This window comes from Etheostoma cragini, chromosome 7, assembly GCF_013103735.1.
Source record: "Etheostoma cragini isolate CJK2018 chromosome 7, CSU_Ecrag_1.0, whole genome shotgun sequence".
NCBI lineage: Eukaryota > Metazoa > Chordata > Actinopteri > Perciformes > Percidae > Etheostoma > Etheostoma cragini.
In genome coordinates, this window is record NC_048413.1 from 6923000 (window position 1) to 6943733 (window position 20734).

At 39.5% G+C, this 20734-nt stretch overlaps 1 protein-coding gene across 2 annotated transcripts in view; it reads left to right on the top strand.

Moving 5' to 3' along the window:
• The window catches only part of LOC117947150 (probable phospholipid-transporting ATPase IIA), a 54067-nt gene that overhangs the window by 5961 nt on the left and 27372 nt on the right, over positions 1-20734 (top strand). For both annotated transcript variants that reach the window (XM_034875763.1, XM_034875762.1), the window contains exons 3-18: positions 218-331; positions 518-626; positions 1943-2001; positions 3741-3792; positions 5044-5138; positions 6420-6500; positions 7099-7174; positions 7883-7959; positions 8680-8840; positions 8941-9083; positions 10681-10793; positions 12481-12690; positions 16332-16493; positions 17997-18089; positions 18224-18307; positions 19984-20154. In XM_034875763.1, coding sequence (XP_034731654.1) covers positions 218-331; positions 518-626; positions 1943-2001; positions 3741-3792; positions 5044-5138; positions 6420-6500; positions 7099-7174; positions 7883-7959; positions 8680-8840; positions 8941-9083; positions 10681-10793; positions 12481-12690; positions 16332-16493; positions 17997-18089; positions 18224-18307; positions 19984-20154 — 1800 coding nt within the window. The remainder of the gene's footprint in view (positions 1-217; positions 332-517; positions 627-1942; positions 2002-3740; positions 3793-5043; positions 5139-6419; positions 6501-7098; positions 7175-7882; positions 7960-8679; positions 8841-8940; positions 9084-10680; positions 10794-12480; positions 12691-16331; positions 16494-17996; positions 18090-18223; positions 18308-19983; positions 20155-20734) is intronic.

Sequence of the window (20734 nt, forward strand, 5' to 3'; positions counted from 1 at the left end):
GTTAAATATTGACATTGTGTGAAACAAATGGTTTCCTCTACAGGTCACTAATCCAGTGTAACAGGGCATAGGGAGGCTGATGGCGTTGTATCATTTTAAATTTTTTTTATTAAAATCTGTCATGGCCTAGCATTAAATGTTTATATGCTGTCGTGTGCACAATAACTTTCCACACAGCAAATGATTCACTCTGTGCTTCTTTGTTTTATGTTGACAGGTGCTGTTCCATCAGTTCAAGTACTTCTACAACTTGTACTTTTTGCTTTTAGCGTGCTCTCAGTTTATCAATGAGCTACGCTTGGGTGCACTCTACACCTACTGGGTCCCTCTGGTATGTGGCATTTCACTAACTGTTAATGATTATGGTCAATTCACCTAATTTCATGTACTTTTGCGTTCATTGCATCTTAGAGTTAGCTTTTTGATAAGGTATTCGTTTGTCACACCCATATCAAGCTGGTATGCTGTTCTCTCTCTACTTTGGAGAACTTTTTAATTCTGATATTTTGCTCTCCAGGGTCTTGTTTTGGCTATTACCATCATTAGAGAGGCGGTTGAAGAAATAAGATGCTACCTTCGAGACAAAGAAATGAACTCTCAGATTTACAGCAAGCTTTCAACAAGAGGTAAGGATCGGAGGCATAGATGACTCCATTGGTTGTGCTTTCTGTTGTGTTGATATCTGAACCACGTGGCTTATTTCTTTGCATCAGCGTCTAATAACTGTAGGAGGTTGGTCCTATTAAAACTTATTGGGGCTATGGGAAATGGTGGGTAATTCAAAGCAGAGATGTAAAAAGTGTACATAAGAGGCCTTGGTATAAAGTGCTACCAGCAATAAAAAGCAGGGGACCTCTTGTGGTTTCCATCACTTTGGCCCTTTGATGTGGCAGCTTGTTTTACCCATAAACACAATGACTGGTTGCCCCCATGATAGCGGCCCCCGTGCATATCTTGTGGTTTGTAGAAACTTTATGGTGTCACAACTTTGTGTGTTGTTTTCTGGCATAGAAATAAACTGGTTAAAGCTGTTCTGTCAAAGTTTTGTTGATTATTTCTTAATCATGTCATAATATATTGACAAATCCCCTTTTTATAGTTACCCACTGCTAGATGAGATTTATTCAAATAACTTTTTATTCAACCAACAGTCCAAGAAGCAAAGATATTCATTTAATTATCATATATGACAGAGAAAAGCAATAAATCATCATATCTTAAAAGCTGGAAACAATGTTCTTTTTTTTTTGCTTCAAAAATGAAAAGCGATTAATTGATGATCTCTATAAATAGCAGGCTGATTTCCTTATACCCGACTTATCAGTTAAATAAAAGAATCATCACAGCTCTGATGTTAAGCAACCAATGGGCATGAGATAAAAGCACTTCCTCATAATAATCAAAGCTTCATCTCTTATCAGATGACGTACGTTTTGCCACATTTTGTATCTGACTGGTGTTACTTGCTGTGTAATCTTCAAAATGTGTTTGCGCTAGTGGAGCAGAGCACTAATGTGAAGTCCCTTGCAGCCTTATGCATAGCAATATTAATGTGCTTTAATGCCTTGCATATGCAAAGCCCCGGGGTCACGACACGGGTCAAGGGTCAGTGATCTCTTCCAAACAATTTTGCCAGTTCATTCCAAACGGAATGAGAGAAAAAGGCTCAACTCCCCCCAGCATTCTTTCAAACCTGTGAGGAAAATGACTTCCCCAAATTCACTGGGGTGACTGGTGAGGCATGCAGGACAACAGTTCACCCAAACTGTGTTTTTCTGATATGATCTTTGAAGAATTAAATCAATGTAAAAGTAGTTAGAATAGATGGCCCGTATTTAAGTGAAAATGTTAACATAATGTTTAGCATATGCAACCCATGAACTAAAATACACAGTTTCCAAACACTCAATTTACTTTAAACATTGTTTGTTGTGTATTTCAGGAACAGTGAAGGTGAAAAGCAGTGGCATTCAAGTTGGAGATCTTATAATTGTGGAAAAGGTTTGTTAAAGATTGTTCCATCCACATCTGTGAGTAGTTTTGCTTTTCAGGACTGCTAAGTTCCCATTTATATGACAGCGAATAATGAGGGGGTTGTTAATCTTCTGTGCTCCACTGGGGACTGAGGTGAAAGGAGTTAGTAAAGATTTTGTAATCTTGTGATCAATGCTGAGCCTCAGCCTGTCAAACTCAATGCATACACAACTGATTGGAACCTAAAATGCCTTTAATTAGATCTCAAACACAAATTCAATTAAGTGCTATTTATTGATATACTTTTTTGCCCATTTTGAAATCCCATTTATAGTTTGTAGTTGTTTAAGATATCTGATTTAAGTCTCCTGGGGAATCTGTTGTGTTGCTGTTCTCGCAGACAGAGTGGATTCTCCTAAAGTCTTTGTGCATGAAACATGAGAAGCGGGACCTGTCTTCAGTTTCAAACTCTTTCTGAATCACTCATTTCAGAGCCGCTGAAGGAAAGGTCACACATGTTGTCCTACACGTTTCACTAAGATGACTGAGTGATGTCGGGCTGGCTACCAAATTTGATATTTTTTAGGCACCGGCCAAATTGCCTCCTTAGCATCAAGAATCGCAAAATGCCTCGTCATTCTCTAATAAACTCTAATAATGCTGTTGATTGGCTGTCTAACGGTACTTGTTGTAGTTACACGCAGGAAAACTCTGTTACGCAGAAAGATGGGGCTCACGTAGTAGGAGCTGAAACATGAAAAGATGTGTGCTGTAATGTGCAATGTTGTAATTTCTTTAAAAAATATATATAAAAAATAATATTATTCAGGAACCGGTGTTAAAGTCACGGTATTAGACACGATGAACTACATTTCCATGTGTGATTTAAAAAATATATACATATAACCTGAGTTCATTTGATTTTGACATATGCAGTTTTTCGTCACACAAAAGTTGTAATGAAGTGTTTTGTTTACTGAGGTTTTTATTTTGTAGTCATTCCATGCTTAAGCCTTAAACATGCTGAGTCACCTTCTCTCCCAGGGATCTTCCATTTCAAAGGCTGAGTCATGTTTAAAGTTGGAGAATTGGCTTCTTAGAACATGAAACATGAGGATGTCACGTGTAAAGTGATAAAGTAGATGAACAGCCTGTATGTGTTTGCCTAGTTATTGTATGTGTCTTATTAGATCATTTGTGTACTGTATATACACCAAACGTATTGTTTTTGTGTCTTTTGGACATTTTTGTGTTTTTTCTGCACTCTTGTCCATTATCCTATCACATTTCATTCATTCTGTTTTCTGATATTGACTTGTCTGTAGACAGTAACTTTTAAATAACTAAGTAGTGTAAATAATAAGTAACTTTTTTTAAAATAATTGATTAATAACTGATCAGAATCAAGAATCGAATCGTTCTAGAGAGAATCGATGCACCTAAGAATCGATTATTTTTCCCACACCTAAAGGACGGTGTAATTTTTTGGGGAGCTGTCCAGATGAATTGAACGGAGAATCTGTCGGGTGTCGTGGAGGGACCAGGTCAGGCAGAGTGTAAAACCTGGCCAGGGTCCTGTTCAGGCCACACGACAGGATGATTTGCCGGAGGGCTTATTCTTTTTGACTGACTGGCTGTTGATAATGTGGCCCATGAAACGCTAAAAGTCTTATTATTCTACAGTTAGGAGGAGGAGGGAGGAGGAAAAGTGCAGAATCAAGAAGTGGTGTTGAAGTGATGTTTTTCTTTTCTGTCTTTCTTTGTAGAACCAGCGTGTTCCTGCTGACATGATCTTTTTAAGGACCTCTGAAAGAAATGGTAAACATCTGCTGGTCGTTCATCCAGATCGCCACAACAGGCAGGCTGGCCGGCTGGCTGGCTGGCTGGCTGGCTGGGGAAATGACTTGTTTAAGAAAGCCGCTGAGGGGCAGGGATTAGCCCTGAGCCAGGACAGGAAGTCCTACAATGTCTAAATTGTAATTGGGTCCAGTACTGACCTATCACTCAAAGCGCAGTGTGGTGGAGAGTTCCTTACTCCATGTAATGGTGCGATTGGGCACTGTAGACATAACATTGCTCTCTCTTCATCTTTGATGACTCATTTTGTCTTTCAAATGAGAAGATAATGAAAAGGAAACTCGAGGGACACACAAAAATCCAATGCAAAGATAAAACAGGAGCCATGAGAGGATGATGCCTAATCTGAATAATCAAATATGGATTAGGGCATGATTTGTCAGCGATAGCACAAACTTTGCAAATTGCATTGCACTTGTTTATTTGCACATATTCAAAGTACGCACACATCCATTTAAAATAACAACCTTATCAAAATGCCGTCACGGGGACTTATTTTATGTTGCGCTTCCAGAAACCCAAATGTGACTCTGTAAAGCTAGATGCATGTTGTTGTTGCGTCTTCCTGTCGGGGGAAGAAAAACAACAGCTTTGTTTTACTGGAAATGGTGCTTGGTTATCTCTCTTCCATGTGGAGGCCATTAGGTCAATTATGAAGACCCTAAGCCAAGATTGGGAGTTTTGGGCAGGATGGCGCATGCAAGCCAGTGGGGGGATGGGTTTTGTTGGATGCCTTTTACTTCCATCCCAACAATTAAATATGCTGCTTAGTCCCATTTACAGAAGCTAATGCTACTCATTTGTGATTCCATGCTAAATTGTTTGAATGCCCTTTTTAATGTATTTTTTCAACCTGGGAACCTGTATATGTATTGGGACATCAAGAGAGGAAACCAGGAACCAGCTGGAGTTCACAGTGGCCGTCAGATTCTGTTGAAATATACATATGATGAGATCAAGCTTTATTTTCAGTTTACACAGAAATTTTTCTTGCATCGTCTGCTCCAACAATCAACAAATAATATATAAGTTGGTTGTTGGAGCACATATGTCTGTATCACCGACCCCATGTAGTGATTTGTACAATCATTGCCACCCTCACAAATACAGATTGTGATTTTCAACTAAAAGCCTATCTGTTGTTTCCCCCTAGGGGTGAATGTGTTTCCATCTGGCATCATTGGCATCATTTTTTATTTATTTTTTCTTCAGGATCCTGTTTCTTGCGAACTGACCAGCTGGATGGAGAGACAGACTGGAAACTACGCCTCCCAGTGGCCTGCACACAGAGACTGCCAACCGCTGCTGTAAGTCGTGAAATGGAATGCTGTGATTATGCCATTGCCGCGCCTTGTATTTTGTGAAATAACTGATGAATACATGTAATTGCACATGCTGACTGTGTTCTCAGAGAAGCAAGTCTTTCATTAGGACAGAGTAGTCTTTTTAACTAGAGTGCTGGGTGGCCTAGTCATCCGGGAACATCTAAAAAAAGGTCAAAGGTTAACCTCAGGCCTGCACTTTTTGCACCGTAAATTCCTCAGTGTTTGACCAGTTTGGGTTTTTAAAAGGCATGATGCCACTTTTTAGATTTGAAATTGTCAGTATGTCAATACATTTTATCAGTGTGAAACAGTTAAGTTCAATAAACAAACTTAAAACCACTTCTGTTTTGGTAGTTCCCGCTACATTCAGTGTCTCCCAAACTTCTAACTACTGATTTATATTTGACTTAAATTTTACATTCAGCTTTAGTCTGCAATTGGTGGGCCTTAATTTTTAATAATCCTGACGAATAAATTGATAAAACGATTGTTTTGAAACTGGTGTCAAGAAAAACCTCCTTCTTATCACAGGTGGACAGCATCGCTGTTATTTGATGGCTGCCATTGGCAAACTGGTATATTGATCTTAAGCTGATTGAAAAAACGATTAATCATCCATCGACAGAAACTAATTTGGCAACTATTTTGATAATCAATTATTTGTTAAAGTATTAGTAGTATTTAAGTCAAATTGACATAAAATATCTGATTCCATCTACTGCTCAGACAAAACAAGACACAGTGAGGATCTTAAACCTGGCTTTGGGAAATTGTGAAAGGCATCTTGCGATAATAATATCAGCAGATTAATCAATGATAAAAATGATTGTTAGTTGCAGGTCTGGGTCTAACTCAACCCTGAACTGCCATCTTTCCCGCCTGGGCTGCTTCTCTGAGCCCCTGGTGACAGGATTTTGGGGGGGAAACGATCTGTGCCTCAGGACAGACAAAATAGGGAAAATGAAACAACTGCCGTATTTGTCACACGAGTCTTGGTCTTGGAATGTTTACTTCAAAGCAGGTTGTCTACTAATTATAGCCTTGAGAAAGGTTCTAAATATAAAATGCTTAATCATAGAGCAAACACTGTCGCTGCATGAATTTCGAGGATAATTTAAAATAATCTGGTATCCATGTCAGTAATATATTATTAGAGATATTTACAATATGTTTGATGAGCAGGGAAGGCAAAGCTTTGCATCATTTGTCATTCAATTCTTTTTCCTGTAAGTGATCCTAAACAATGCTTTTGATGTCTCACAGGACCTTCTACAAATCAGATCATATGTGTACGCAGAAGAACCAAACATCGATATCCATAACTTTATTGGAACTTTCACCAGGGTGAGTGCTTACATTACTTGCTTAGATACTATTCCTTTGAGCCCTAAGCCCCTGTATGGTAATCTGATGGCGCCTCAGTTACTTTTCCTTGACGTCAATCTTAATTGGTCAGAGATTTAAAAAAAAAAAACGTTTATGTCCATGGTAATAATTTGAACAGCAGTCTCTCCGTTATTTTCATTAATTAATTTAAACTTTATCAAAATTCTTTGCACACCCAGAACGTGAGATAGGTGCATCTGAGGGGGACAAGCAGGTCAGAGGTTGCCAAAGAAGTGCTGCACACTGTCTAATTTGCAAAAAACAAATGCAGTTTAATAGTAGGCAACGTTTCGGTACTAGACCATCATCAGGCAAACACATTTGTGGACAGATCGCGCATGAAGATGGTCTATTACTGAAACGTTGCCTACTATTAAACTTAATATATGTTTTGCAAGTCAGGCAAAGTTTTTTTTGCAACTTTATGAATGACCAAATGTATATCCGGGGAGATAAGCCAACGATGTTTTCAAAATGTCTTTAACAAAAAGCAATTATTTGACTTTTTTTTGTCTTTTCTCGTCACGTTTAATACTTGTTGTCTCAACTGTTACAGGAAGATGGAGACCCCCCAGTCAATGAAAGTCTCAGCATTGAGAACACCCTGTGGGCCAGCACCGTTGTTGCCTCCGGTAAATAACTGTGTGGCGGTGCAGCTCTGTCGATAAGGCGGCTAATACCCAGGAAGTAACCCGGGCCAGCCTTTCCCCTCATAGCAGAGATGTGCACTGAAGCATCACTTCAAACACAACTGTTGATCTGATGACTTGTCTAACCAAACACACTCAGAAAAAAAATAATGAGGCATTTTGCCCTTAATAGCAGCCACTCAAAATGGTAAAGAGGTATCATATCAAGAAATAAACAAGCAAAAATGCAACATATTTGATAGATGACAATATACAGAAAAGTGCACTATACGTGGGAAAGTGTCACAAATACAATTGCGTACAAAAAAGGGTATGGAAACATAAAGTAGAATGAAGACAGCTGGGTAGATTTATTATTAAAATGATGTATCCCTGGCATGTATACAACCACATGTGCATATACACAGACAGAGATAGACATACAGAGACATGCACACAGAAACACAGTCACACACAGACTCAACATAAAATACCATATGTTATTCATTAAGCAACTGGAAATGTGCATCCAATAAGACAAATGACATTCATCATTTGAAAAAGTCTATTAATGTCAAGATTACAAGCCTGGGAAACATTGTCTTGACTTATTGTGTTTTTGCTCCTTTAGGATATGACATTAACTGAGACAGTGTTTCATATGTCTTTTCTCCCCCTCCCTCACTCCCCCCCCCCCCCCCCCCCCTCCAGGCACAGTGGTGGGGGTTGTGATTTACACAGGCAAGGAGCTGCGCAGTGTCATGAACACCTCCAACCCAAGGCACAAGGTACAGTAGTGTGATCCAGAGCCCAAGGACAGACATTCCATCAGTTAGTTTTTTAAAAAATATTATCTTAAACTAAATAAATTAATTCTGTAATTTATTTATCTTTTAATTGATTTTTCTATTTACTAAGACCAGTGGTGGAAGAAGTATTCCAATCCTTTACTTAAGTAAAAGTACTGATACAACACTGTAAACATGCTCTGTTACAAGTAAAAGTCCTGCATTGGAAATGTTACTTTAGTAAAAGTATGTAAGTATCATCAGGAAAATGTGGTTCAGGTATTAAAAGTAAAAGTACTCAATGCAGAAAATCCTCAGTTGTGTGTTTAAAGGTCTAATCCTTTCAGCTGGACTTGTAGGCCGTTAACAATAATGTTGGCGAGTTTTATTTATAATAAAACATTGTTTAATGTACAGAAATCTTAATGTGTAAACTAAAGCTGTCAGATGAATGTAGTGCAGTAAAAAGTTCAATATGTCTCTCTAAAAGTAGCAGAGTAGAAGTAGAAAGATACATGTAAGAAAACACTTAAGTAAAGTACAAGTACCTCAACATTTGTACGTACGTACGTACGTACATACAGTACTTGAGTAAATGTACTTAGTTTCATTCCACCACTGACTAAGACCTACTGTACATATTGCACATACACAGACCATTTATTTTAGTTTTTTAACATTAATTTGTCTCCTAATGTTTACCTCTATTGCTCATAACAGGTGGGTTTGTTTGACTTGGAAGTGAACTGTCTGACCAAGATCCTGTTTGGGGCCCTTGTGGTGGTGTCGCTGGTCATGGTGGCCCTGCAGCACTTTGCCGGCCGTTGGTACCTCCAGATCGTTCGCTTCCTGCTGCTCTTCTCTAACATTGTGCCGATCAGGTGATAATTAAGATTCTCTTTTTCTAAGTCATCTGCAGTGTTGCATTGTTTTTTGTTTTTTTACAAACTCACTCATTTACTGTTTTTATTTTGATGCTAGTTTGCGTGTCAACCTGGATATGGGGAAGATGGTTTTCAGTTGGATGATTAAGAAAGACTCTAAGATCCCTGGGACGATGGTGAGGGCGAGCACCATACCTGAACAGCTTGGACGCATCTCCTACCTGCTGACCGACAAAACAGGTTAGACTGCAGGAAATGCAAGTGAAAAGCAATATGCTATTTAGTATGTAATGAACAGTATGCAAGATTTTTAAGTATGTTCAAGATTTAGTTTCTAGTGAAATATTAAAGTATGCAAACACTGGACACTACTTAGACAGAAACCACGGAGCTCTGTAAGGTCAAAAACGCTTTAATTTACATTTCTACAGTTTTGCATTTCCACTTGCAATTGTTGGTCTAGTTGCTTACCTTTTTCAGTTCTTCAGGCTTTTCTGGCGATGCCGCTAGAGCTGGGGTCGGCAGGGGTTACCATGGTTACATGTCTCCAACAGCAAGGAGACTCTCAGGAAGTGACTTTGAAAAAACAACAGCTTAGTGCCTCCAAAAAGATACACGCTGTTGTTTATTTACACAAAAGCATGTTGAACAATAGCCTACATATTGAGTACGTAGTGCACACTGGGACATATTTGGGTTTCTGTAAGTAACATCACAGAATACGGTCTAGACATGCTCTTTTATGAAGCGCAGTAAGATAACTGTTTTAAATGGAACTGAATTGAATACTGTAGTATGCAATGTCGGACCCAATTTAAAACAGACATGGTGTGGCCCACAGAATGACTGAGGACTGAGGCCAGCATGTGTAGTGCTAAAATGAGGAGTTATAGTGCTTAGGATTTGCCAAGGAAGTATCCAGTAGGACAGAGTTAAATTGTTTCCTTTCCGGGGGGGGGGTTGCTTCTGGAGACCTGCTACTTATTGGACCCTTAAATCATAAAAGAAAAAAGCCGAAAGTCTCTCATCCATACACACCGAGCACAACACCTCCGCCAGTGCACTTCCTCAGGCGCGAGGTGTTACACATCAGATTTACAGCCCTAATGCCCAATAAAGTGATCAGCCATTTCCCCATCCAGAGCGCGATAAGGCCGCTGGGGTCTGCAGGTCAGGCTAATGTACGTGCGGGCCCCTGAGGTCTTTTTGATATACTGGCGGAAAATCCTTTTAAAGTGAGTGTGAGGATACAGAGGTTGTGTGTAGTGTTGAAGGGAAGGCTTCTGGGTTTCTTGCCATTTTTTCCCAGTTACTCTGTGTGACATACAAACTCTTGTTTTAAGGAACTGAATAATGTTTGTAAATCCAAACTTGTGAAAGTTCTAAGACTATTTTACAGATATTGATGCATGAAGAGCTGCCCAATTCTGGTGGATTACTCGACTTATTGGCCGTTTCGGTCTCAATCGACTAAAAGTTCTTTAGTCAATGAGTCATTTTTAATGCTTTTTCATGCTGAATGATTTATCTGCAAGAAACCTATCAGCACATTTCTGGTAAAAACAAGATCCAAAGGGTTGCTTTTGCATGATTCTTTGTGGGGAAACGCAATTTTACAGATCTGTCAATTAAGTCAACTAATTGATTTCACGGGAAAATTGTAGTGTGTGTTAGTCGACTAAGAACTTCTTTAATTAAGGACAGCCCTAGATGCATGTCATGTTTCCAAAATTATATTCATTTAGCAAACCAAAATTCCTAGTCTGTGCTTGTCAAACAGGATGCTGGGATTTATTCGTTATTACGATTTGAATGCCAGTCATGTAATCTTCTCCAGGAACTCTTACTCTGAACGAAATGGTGTTCAGGCGCCTCCATCTTGGAACCGTGGCATATGGGATGGACTCAATGGATGAAGTACAGAGCCATGTGTTCAGCGCCTACACACAGGTAATAACCAAAAACATGCACGTTTCAATGAAGGGCCGTAAAAATGAACACATTTACAACATTTATAAAAAACAAACAGAATCTTGAGGAAAGGGTGAAACCAACAGACCTGAGCGTTGTTTTAAGAAACATATGAGTTTGTGATTATTGTTTGGTTGAATGCTTCCTGACCTCAGCTGACACTCTTTGTCCCCCTTGACACCAGAGGTTAGTGAAGCAGGAAACAGGATTAGCCCACAAGCAAAGCACCGACCGGACTTCTTAAATGACGCTGTCATTAACCTCTGGAACACACAGGCTTCTAAAAATAGCAAGGCCACAATGCCAAAGAAAATTGTTCATATTTACTTTACACATCTGGTTATGTTTACAAGCCACTATCGCAGCAATCGTTGTTACTGCCGTGAGCAAAGCAGCTACTTTCCCAGAGTAAAACCTACACATTTCTAGCCAGTAATCTCCGTTTTAGAATGAGTATTTAGAATGCATGTCTTTTAATGCTGCAACAATTAGTCGTTTGACAGAAAATGAATTGGCAGCTGTTTTGATCATTGAGTAATCGCTTTAGTAATTTTATTTTAGCAAAAAAAGTAATAATTTTGTCTTTGTCATAGCTTTGTTTTTTTGGACTGCTCATCGGATAAATTTGAAGACATCACCTCGGCCTTTTGGAAATTACACGGCACATATTCTTCACTATTTTGGGACATTTTATTGACAGAACTAGATAAATTATTGTTGCAGCCCCAATGGGTTTGTGTATTGCTGTATATCATAGTTCATGTGTTCATACACTTTATTTTGACAGTACAGATTCTACTGGCTAGACTTGGTAAACCCAGCCCGATGTGCCAGCGATTTGATTTTACCCTGCAGCTCAGGCTGGAGACCTGTACATTTTTTGTTGTTACAAATCTGCGCTGTACAATCACAAACTAGCTTATCCACCTCGCGCGCTATTTGATGCCATCGATGCCGCTGTTGCTTATGTTTTAAAAGATTTCAAAGGCAAGTTTTCTCTGAAAACGGATCAGAAACTTGCCCTGGAACATTTTTTACAAAAGAAAGATGTATTTGCCTTACTACCATAGACAGTCGACTCACAGATTCTGCTGCTCTGGACGGAGACCAGTGAAGTCTATTAGAAGCTCCAACTTAGTTTGAAGACGTAGATGTGACGTGAGCAACCTGTCTGAAAGTTGTAAGTCTTCTGGTAACTGTGCAAGAGAAATCTCAATCATTCCCAATCAGCAGAGACGGAGAGCGGAGGTATATCTTAGGAGATAACATAGACACAGGCTAATTACTGCTAACTAACATGCTAGTTAACATTAGTAATACAACTTAAACAGCTAACGTTAATGTGGCTTACCCCTTTGCTTGCTACTGACCAGCTCATCAAAGTACATCACCCAGACCGTTGATCTGATTGGTTGAAGGAATATCCAATTGCGTACAAAGTCCATTAAACTATGCCCGTTGATCACGCTTCTTGTGCAGAGAAAATACTCCCCAGACGAATTCTCAATCTGAAAAGATTACTACTAGCTGCAATAGCTGCCCTCTAGGTAAGGATAAGGAATCCCTTATCCACAATAAAAGACTCCCGATTGAAAAAGGTTACAACTCTTTTTAGATTCATGTTTGCCCTTCTTTTGATCACAGTACTTTCTGTAATTGTGTTCAGCCCAGCCATGACCTTCCAGCCTCCAGGGCTCCTGCAGCCACCAAGGTCCGCAAGACCATCAGCAGCAGAGTTCATGAGGCAGTGAAGGCCATCGCCCTGGTGCACAACGTGACTCCTGTGTACGAGGCCAACGGTGTGACGGACCAGGCCGAGGCGGAGCAGCACTATGAAGACACATGCAGGGTTTACCAGGCCTCCAGCCCAGATGAGGTACCATGATCAGCCATAGAACCATACACATGTTCCTCTACTTTCTGTGACACTCAAGTTATTAACATCCGCAGAAGGATAGACTGAGAACATTCTGGTTTTGAAAAACCCACAGGGCATGTGCTGATGAAAACCTAGTACCATCTATCTTGGCTTTAATTCTTGAAAGAAAAATGCTATTTATTGTTCAAGCCATAAAGAACTTTGAGGGATTGAAAAGTCCCCTTTGAGTCCAAAATGGGTTTAGCTTATTGTTAATTTCACGTCACACTTATTCCACTCATGGAAACAGACACATTTTATAACCCAACCATGAATTATTTTGTTATATATTGCATATCAATGACCAGAAAGACAGCTGGATGAAGACAAAAAATGTTGTTCCAGCTCCTTTCTCAGATGCAACTACAAACAGAAATTCCAATAGGGCCTTCGCCGCTGTCGGCGCTCGGGCCCTTATGAATAGGCTGTCAGTTAACAGAGAAAAGAGAGAGAGAAACCAAGAGAGGGAAGATGTTTGAGTTTCACTTTGCTGAATCCTATGGAATCATGAATGAGCAGATACTAAAATGTGGTTTTTACATTCATCTGCTGAGGGGTTAGGGTTAGAAAGATTCTCTGAGCCATGATTAGCTTGGAATCCAGTCATGGTCCTTAAACTTAAAGTGCCCATACTATGCTCAATTTCAGGTTCATAATTGTATTTAGAGGTTATACAGGATAGCTTTACATGGTTTAGTTTTCAAAATACACCATATTTTTGTTGTACTACACATAGCTGCAGCTCCTCTTTTCACCCTATGTGTTGAGCTCTCTGTTTTAGCTACCGAATGAGACATCTCACTTGGTTCCATCTTTGTGGGGAGTCACACAGACTCAGTACCAGTAGGTAAAGACTAGTGCTGTCAGGCGTTGTTAACGGCATTAACGCAAAACCCATTTTAACGGCGTTCATTTTTTTATCGCAAGATTAATGTTCTTTCTTCTTGTGTTCAACTTTTCAAATGACATAATTTTGCTACATATACATAGATTCTGGATTTTTCAGTAATGATGGTAAATGTAAAGGTTTCATTTAAAGAATTTTGAACAGCCAAACTCAAGTTATTATTCATAGCCAAGTATTTTTACCAGTCTGAAAACGTTTCTGGAGGGAAGCTTCAACATTTCATCTTCATCTAATCATCTGATAACATCTAATTTTAGAGAATCCTTTGGTTTTAGATGTTTTGAAAACAAAAAATCGAAACCTGCGCTCTCTGTTTTTACTAAATGTGACAGAAAAATGTATGTGACTTTGGGATGAACTCATCATTCAATTGTTGAAGTGCAGATCAAACAGCATGCTGCTCAAATAGTAGAAATGAAAACGGAAAGAAAAATGTAAGGAATAGGAGGGAAGTAAAATAAAGAACTGTTTTAATACTGCATGTATTGCCCTACTGGTTCTTTGTAGACATGCACTTTTCCCACATTTATTATAGAAACAGCTGCAGCATGTCCATCGAATAAAAAATTGCACACCATGTTGATATACGTCAACTCGACACTTTGGGAAATGAACACTTCATCTACTTAAACATCATTTTCTCAAGGCAAACCTGGGAGTAGAGACCTCCCATCTCGAGATGGGGAGCTCTCTGTTTTTGTCAGTAGAGGCCATTATCTCGAGTGTCTTCCTTACTTTCTTACTTGAAGAACAGTGGCATTCCACATGTATGTCCTTGATCAGTAGGAATTATTTGAACATCAGGAAGAGGGCTGCAGTATTCGACTCCGATCCACTTCCTGCCGTGTAAATACGCGTTTCCTTAATGTGCTCCCCAGCCCATTGCACTTATCTCATTTTGAATTTCCTCCTTGATAGCACATTTATACAGAGCCCAGTACATCTGTCGGGATTAAAGATCTGTGGTTTATATTGTGGGAAGGAAATTCAGCCATTTGTATTGTTGTAGGTCACACTGGATACAAATGTAAACTCTTTTCTTTTGAGCTGCTGTGCCCTCAAAGGTGCATTGTATCGGTTTGATACAATCAACAGAAAGATTCAGTTTGCTTTCAGGAAGTCTTAATATAGATCTGGTTTTGGCTGTGAGCGCTATAAACACAATGTCAGTTGAATTTATGGTTTTTACCAATGCAGAGCAAAACTGACATCTTACTGGTCACTTTTTAAAAAGGTATGCATGTCAATAATTTTTGTAAATCTAACAATCAAAAGGAGGACTTCTGTTGTAAATCACTAAAGAAAGTTGGTATCTGAATCAATTTTCTTTTTCAGCAGCTCCAAAAAAGCGTTTCAGCCATGTGGTGGTTCTGAGTCAAGCCAACTGGATACACCATCATTCAGTCCAGTTAGACATGTGCAGCCAAGCCAGATGCTGCTGTTACAATGTGGTGTTGCTGTGGCAGACACCAGATTCATTATTTCTAGACTATGACTAAACACAATCTTCATGTTTCCCAACCTAGATGACAAACATTACGGTACTCTGAGCTTTTCTGACGTTAAAGTGCTCCTGGCCGGGCATTTTCAGACTACGTGCTCAAATATTTCCAAAATAAGAAATTTCGCAAACCACAAATCCTGTGGTTTTAAAATTAGAGCTGGCATGTGGCAATCTTTGTTGTTTCTCTCTCATCTGTGTCCATTTGGCTGCTCTGCTATTAGAGCATTAGACTTCTGGTCTGGAAATTATTGGGCAGTGTCGACTCCCCTCTTTTTCTTTCCCGCACAGAATCCCACGCGTACATTGCATTCATGGATGTAGTCTGTTTGTGTCCTTCAAAAAGGATCGAGCAAAAATCTTTGCTTCAGAAATGGACATTTCCTCTAGTTTATCAATCAATAGTCTTGAGTGCTGAAAATGTTTGAGCTATTGATTAAGACTAAATGGTTACTGTGCTCTCGGGCATCCTACTCACTCCAAAGTGCCCTTCAATGTTTATTTGGTAAGTCAAGTAATGGAACAATCATATTGACATAATGGCTTTAACATGAGAACAATAAAATCCCTAAGCAGTACTCACTTTTAACTTTTGTATTGGTTCACTCATATACAAATAACACAGATTAATATACACATAATCACTGAAAGATGTGATGGAGAGTGGGGCTTAATCTAGGCACTCTCCAATAAAAGAGAAATAAAGAAAGAAAAAGCCTAATCATTCCAAAAACTAATACTCCAACCCATATTAGATCAACACAGTTCAAATGCAAAAAATTAAATAATATTAGGTAGTTATTATTAAATGTGTTGTTTACAAAGATATTCCGTAGGGATAACACTGCACAAAGCAAACCTTTTAACAGTGTTTTCTTTAATTGTACAGGGGTTAGCTTTAAAAACAATCTGATGGCAAAGCTTTCTGTAATTTAAACAGAATTTGAGATGTTTGACCAATAGTGGGCCTAAGCTTGTAGTTATTTTGAGTGGCATGTTAGGAAGTTTGTAACAAAAAGAATAGAGTTGATTATAGAATAAAGGACATCTCTTGCTGTGTTTACCTCAACTATGATTAGGTTTTATCAAATGTTAGCCATTAGATGGATCTTGCCTGACCATCTATTCACTTCTAACTTTGAATGAGCACCCATTGACGCCTTTACAATGAAAATTCAAATGTGTTGATAGGTGTCGCTAGTGCAGTGGACGGAGAGTGTTGGTCTGACACTGGTGGGAAGAGACCAGTCCTCCATGCAGCTGCGGACCCCTACTGGACAAATCCTGAACTTCACCATCCTGCAGATATTCCCCTTCACCTATGAGAGCAAGAGGATGGGCATCATAGTGCGAGTAAGTGCCAGATCGTTGTGTTGATTATTGTTCTCTTTCTGTCACTTGAAATCCACGAGCTGTGCATTGTGATATGCTATGTCTGTGATGTTGTATGTATGTTTGCATGTCACTTTGAGTAATATTAATAATAACGTAGATTGTAAAAAAAGATTGTGAATTTGTGATTATTGTGATTATGGCATTATTGCAGGGCTTAAATTGTATGTATATATACACTATATCATATTTGATATTTGTAAGACGTGCAGCATCCGAGCCCTGTTGAATGAATGTGAAATGCGGCAAACGATCTAAAAGACTTTCCTCAGATCCGTTGATTTAGTTGGACATCTCTAACATTATCTATCATCTACTCTTGCTTTTCCAACATTTTAGACAGAGCTATAGTGATAATTAAGGTCTAAAATGAAGAATTTACAGAAAAACATTTGTTGTTTAGCCCCCCGCTTATATATATATATATATATATATATATATATATATATATATATATACATACATATACACACACACACACACACACACTACCGGTCAAAAGTTTGGGGTCCCATACAAATTTCCATTTCACTCCATTATAGACAGGATACCAGCTGATCTGGGTGGGTGGCTGATCTGTAATTCAATATCTACATTACCCATAATCAGCAACCATTCATCCAATGTTCCAAAGGCACATTTTGTTTACTAATCTGATTTTACTTTAAAAAACTAACTAAGAAAACATTAAACAACCCTTTTGCAATTATGTAAGCACATAATGTAATATGGAAACTGCTGCCCTGGTTAAAAAAAACAAGGCCGATCTCAGCTGGTATCCTGTCTATAATGGAGTCCAGTGGAATTTTGTGAGTGACCCCAAACTTTTGACCGGTAGTGTGTGTGTGTGTGTGTGTGTGTGTGTGTGTGTGTGTGTATATATATCCGTGAGGATGGTGAAGTAAGTAATTAAGGACGGGGTCAGGGACCCACTCCGTTCCCTGGTACTATCCTAAATGACCACCTGTGGGCCCAGAGACTCACTACATTGAAACAACCTATCAACATCACTGTGCTTCAAAGAAATTGAATTAATTTCCTAGTTTGACCAATTGCTTGGATATTTCCTGTGCATGTTGCTAAGAGAGCAAATTTAGACTGGACTCTTTCTTCAACAAGACGAATAGAAGAAAAACAGAATAATAATAAACCTGTGAAAAACCTCACCTTATAACCTCTGACTAAGTCTGATGACTAACTTCATTGTTGTTGGCGAGGCTAGAACTCAGGAAGCCTGGGATTGTTAAACTTCCCCGCGATAATATTTTCAACTGCTTTTTTAAAACCCCTTATTTCTAGGCAACGCAAAATCATCAAATAGCGCACGTGCACCTTGGCTCACGTGGGTCTGGGTTGGAAATCCTGTTTGAGTGAAACATACTGGGGTATTTTATGTAAGATGCATGGGATATCTCTGTCCTATTTTTGTCTCAATTAATGAACTGCGGATACATTAATTTCTAGGATGAGTCTACAGGAGAAATCACATTCTACATGAAGGGTGCCGACGTGGTGATGGCAGCTATTGTCCAGTACAATGACTGGCTGGAAGAGGAGGTGGGTTCCCTCCTTTTTCACAAGACATAATGAAGAGATGAAACAACAGTGATTTAATTCCTGTTATAAATACCTCGCAGAATAGTAGACGTTGTAACCTGCTGAATCCAGATGTCTCTGGCTCTGTTTTCTAGTGCGGGAACATGGCGAGGGAAGGCCTGAGGGTCCTTGTGGTCTCAAAGAAGTCCCTGACAGAGGAGCAGTATCAGGATTTTGAGGTGAGCGCCGTCTCATGAAATCAAAGCACAGCAATCTGAGGCTTCACAAAGGGACTTGCTTTCGGATTCAACAAGACAATCAACACTAACAGTCTGTGTGGGTCCTTGAATCTTGTTAGGGTCCTTGAACACTACAGTATGCTACATGCTGGGGGGGTCGTTGAACCCTACAGTAGGCTATATGATGGGAGGAGGGGGGGTTTGAACACTACAGTAGGACAAGTGCTGGGGGAGGGGGTCTTGAACCCTACAGTAGGCTATATGTGTGGGGGGGCGGTCTTAAACACTACAATAGGTTATATGCCAATGTTGTTTTCAATAAACATTTGCACAAAGCAAGCCCATCCACTTTTCCATGTTGATAAGAGCATTAAAATGAGAAAAAATAATGGGATAAAAAGCAAACAAGGTACATTTAGAATAGATAAAAATGTGCAATTAATTGTGAGTTAACATGACATTAATGTCATTAATCACAATTATTTTAATTGTTTGACTACACTAATAAAAACATATCACAACATATGACACACTGGTATTGGATCAGTACTCCGTATTGGCCAATACACAATGTCAGGGATTGGAATCGGTATCAGGAAGCAAAAAACTGGTATCGAACCATCTCTAACCCTTGTGTTGTCAGCAGATCTTTGACGTGCTCTGCTGAAAACTAAAGGTGATAGTCTAGTCGCTCCTAGACTGTGCAATGCTTTGCCTCATGGTTTAAGAGAGACGGAAATTGTTGATGTTCTTTTAAATCAGGTAAAGACCCATCTTTGTATTCAGTCACTTGAATAGCAGCGTTGTTGACTGTATATTTATGTTCTTTGCCACTGGGATATATTGGGATTTTTATTTTATTTTCTTGGGCATCGATGGGGTTTTATATATGGGTTTAATGTTTTCAATGAATTGGCCTGTGAAGAACTTTGGGACTCTGTCTGTGATAAATGCTATATAAATAAAATAAAATAAGCTCTATCTCTTATGCTCAAATTACACTCAAAAGACACAAAAACACAGTTTTATGCAGACACGTTTGCTATTTCTAAATGTCAAAGTGCGTTGCTGGGTAATCGGACTAAACTCTGACCCCCTCCCCCCATCCCTCCAGTCCATGCACCCCACCCTCCCACGCACACACCCCACTCTTTGTCTGAGCAGGGCAGGGCTGTGTCTCCTGCAGTCTTAAGCCCCAGGCTGTATAATTGTGTGTGAGCAGAGCTGGTGGGCAGCAGTGAGTCACTGACTGAGTCACACACAGTTTGTGTTCCTGTATGAGTCACACTCAAATAGTTTTTGCTGTATCTCACTCACACATTGCCCTGGAGCTGGAACGCTGGAGACGGGCGTTAACCAATTGATCGTGTCTGCTCTGTATTTGTATAGCTTTCTGAAACATTAGTAGTTTGAACGGCTGCTTGAAGGCAAATATCTGAAAGTTTATATTTAAACGTCTATATCTAATATGGAAGCATGCTGTGCATGTTTAATGGAATGTGTTCATGCTGCACACAGGTTGCAAAAAGGAATCTTTATGTATGCACCCTGTGTGTGTTCTCCTGCTATCCCTGACTGTTTTTGCTTCTTTACTCTTGCAGTGGTCCTGCTTTATTCATTCAAATTTTTGTATCTTCTCCCACTCAAACTATTCCCGTCCCTGTCCTGCTCCCCAGGCCCGGTACGTCCAGGCCAAGCTCAGTGTCCATGACCGCTCTCTGAAGGTGGCCACAGTGATTGAGAGTCTGGAGATGGAGATGGAGCTGTTGTGTCTGACTGGGGTGGAGGACCAGCTCCAGACGGATGTGAGGCCAACCCTGGAGATCCTCCGCAACGCAGGCATCAAGGTCTGGGGGCGGGACTCATAGCTCACAGTAGCAACAATCTAAGAAAAACAAAACAAAAAGACAAGACCAGTACATCTGTTTTTCACATCTGCCTACATGAACAAGCCTCATCCAAGGGCCTCCCTTTAGTAGAAAATACCAAGGTTATTGTGAATTAGATGGAATTATAAGGACGTCTTTAAGTGGGTTTGGTTGGCACACTTTGGATAGTTGATATGAAATATTTCCCTACATTTAAATGGAAATGAGCATTTGGTTTTGTGCAAGGGAACCAGAATGCAGTCACTGTGGTAAAAGTTGGGTTGAGCCATCTTCTTAATAACGGTTGGTGTGAGTTATCAGTCTGTGGTTTTCTGCATCCACCAACAGCACAGTGAATAGAATTTAATTTCAGTTACTCACAGCATTTAAAACAGTATTATTCAAAAGATTCAATAGCTGTATCCTTGCAGAAAATGTGTTCCTGTAACTCATGATAAACCACAGAACATGCTGCCAACCATCTTCAGAGAGACTATTTTTTCTGTAGAAAGTAGATCCAGTAAAAACTAGTTTTTAAATGCTGTGAGCAGCATTATAT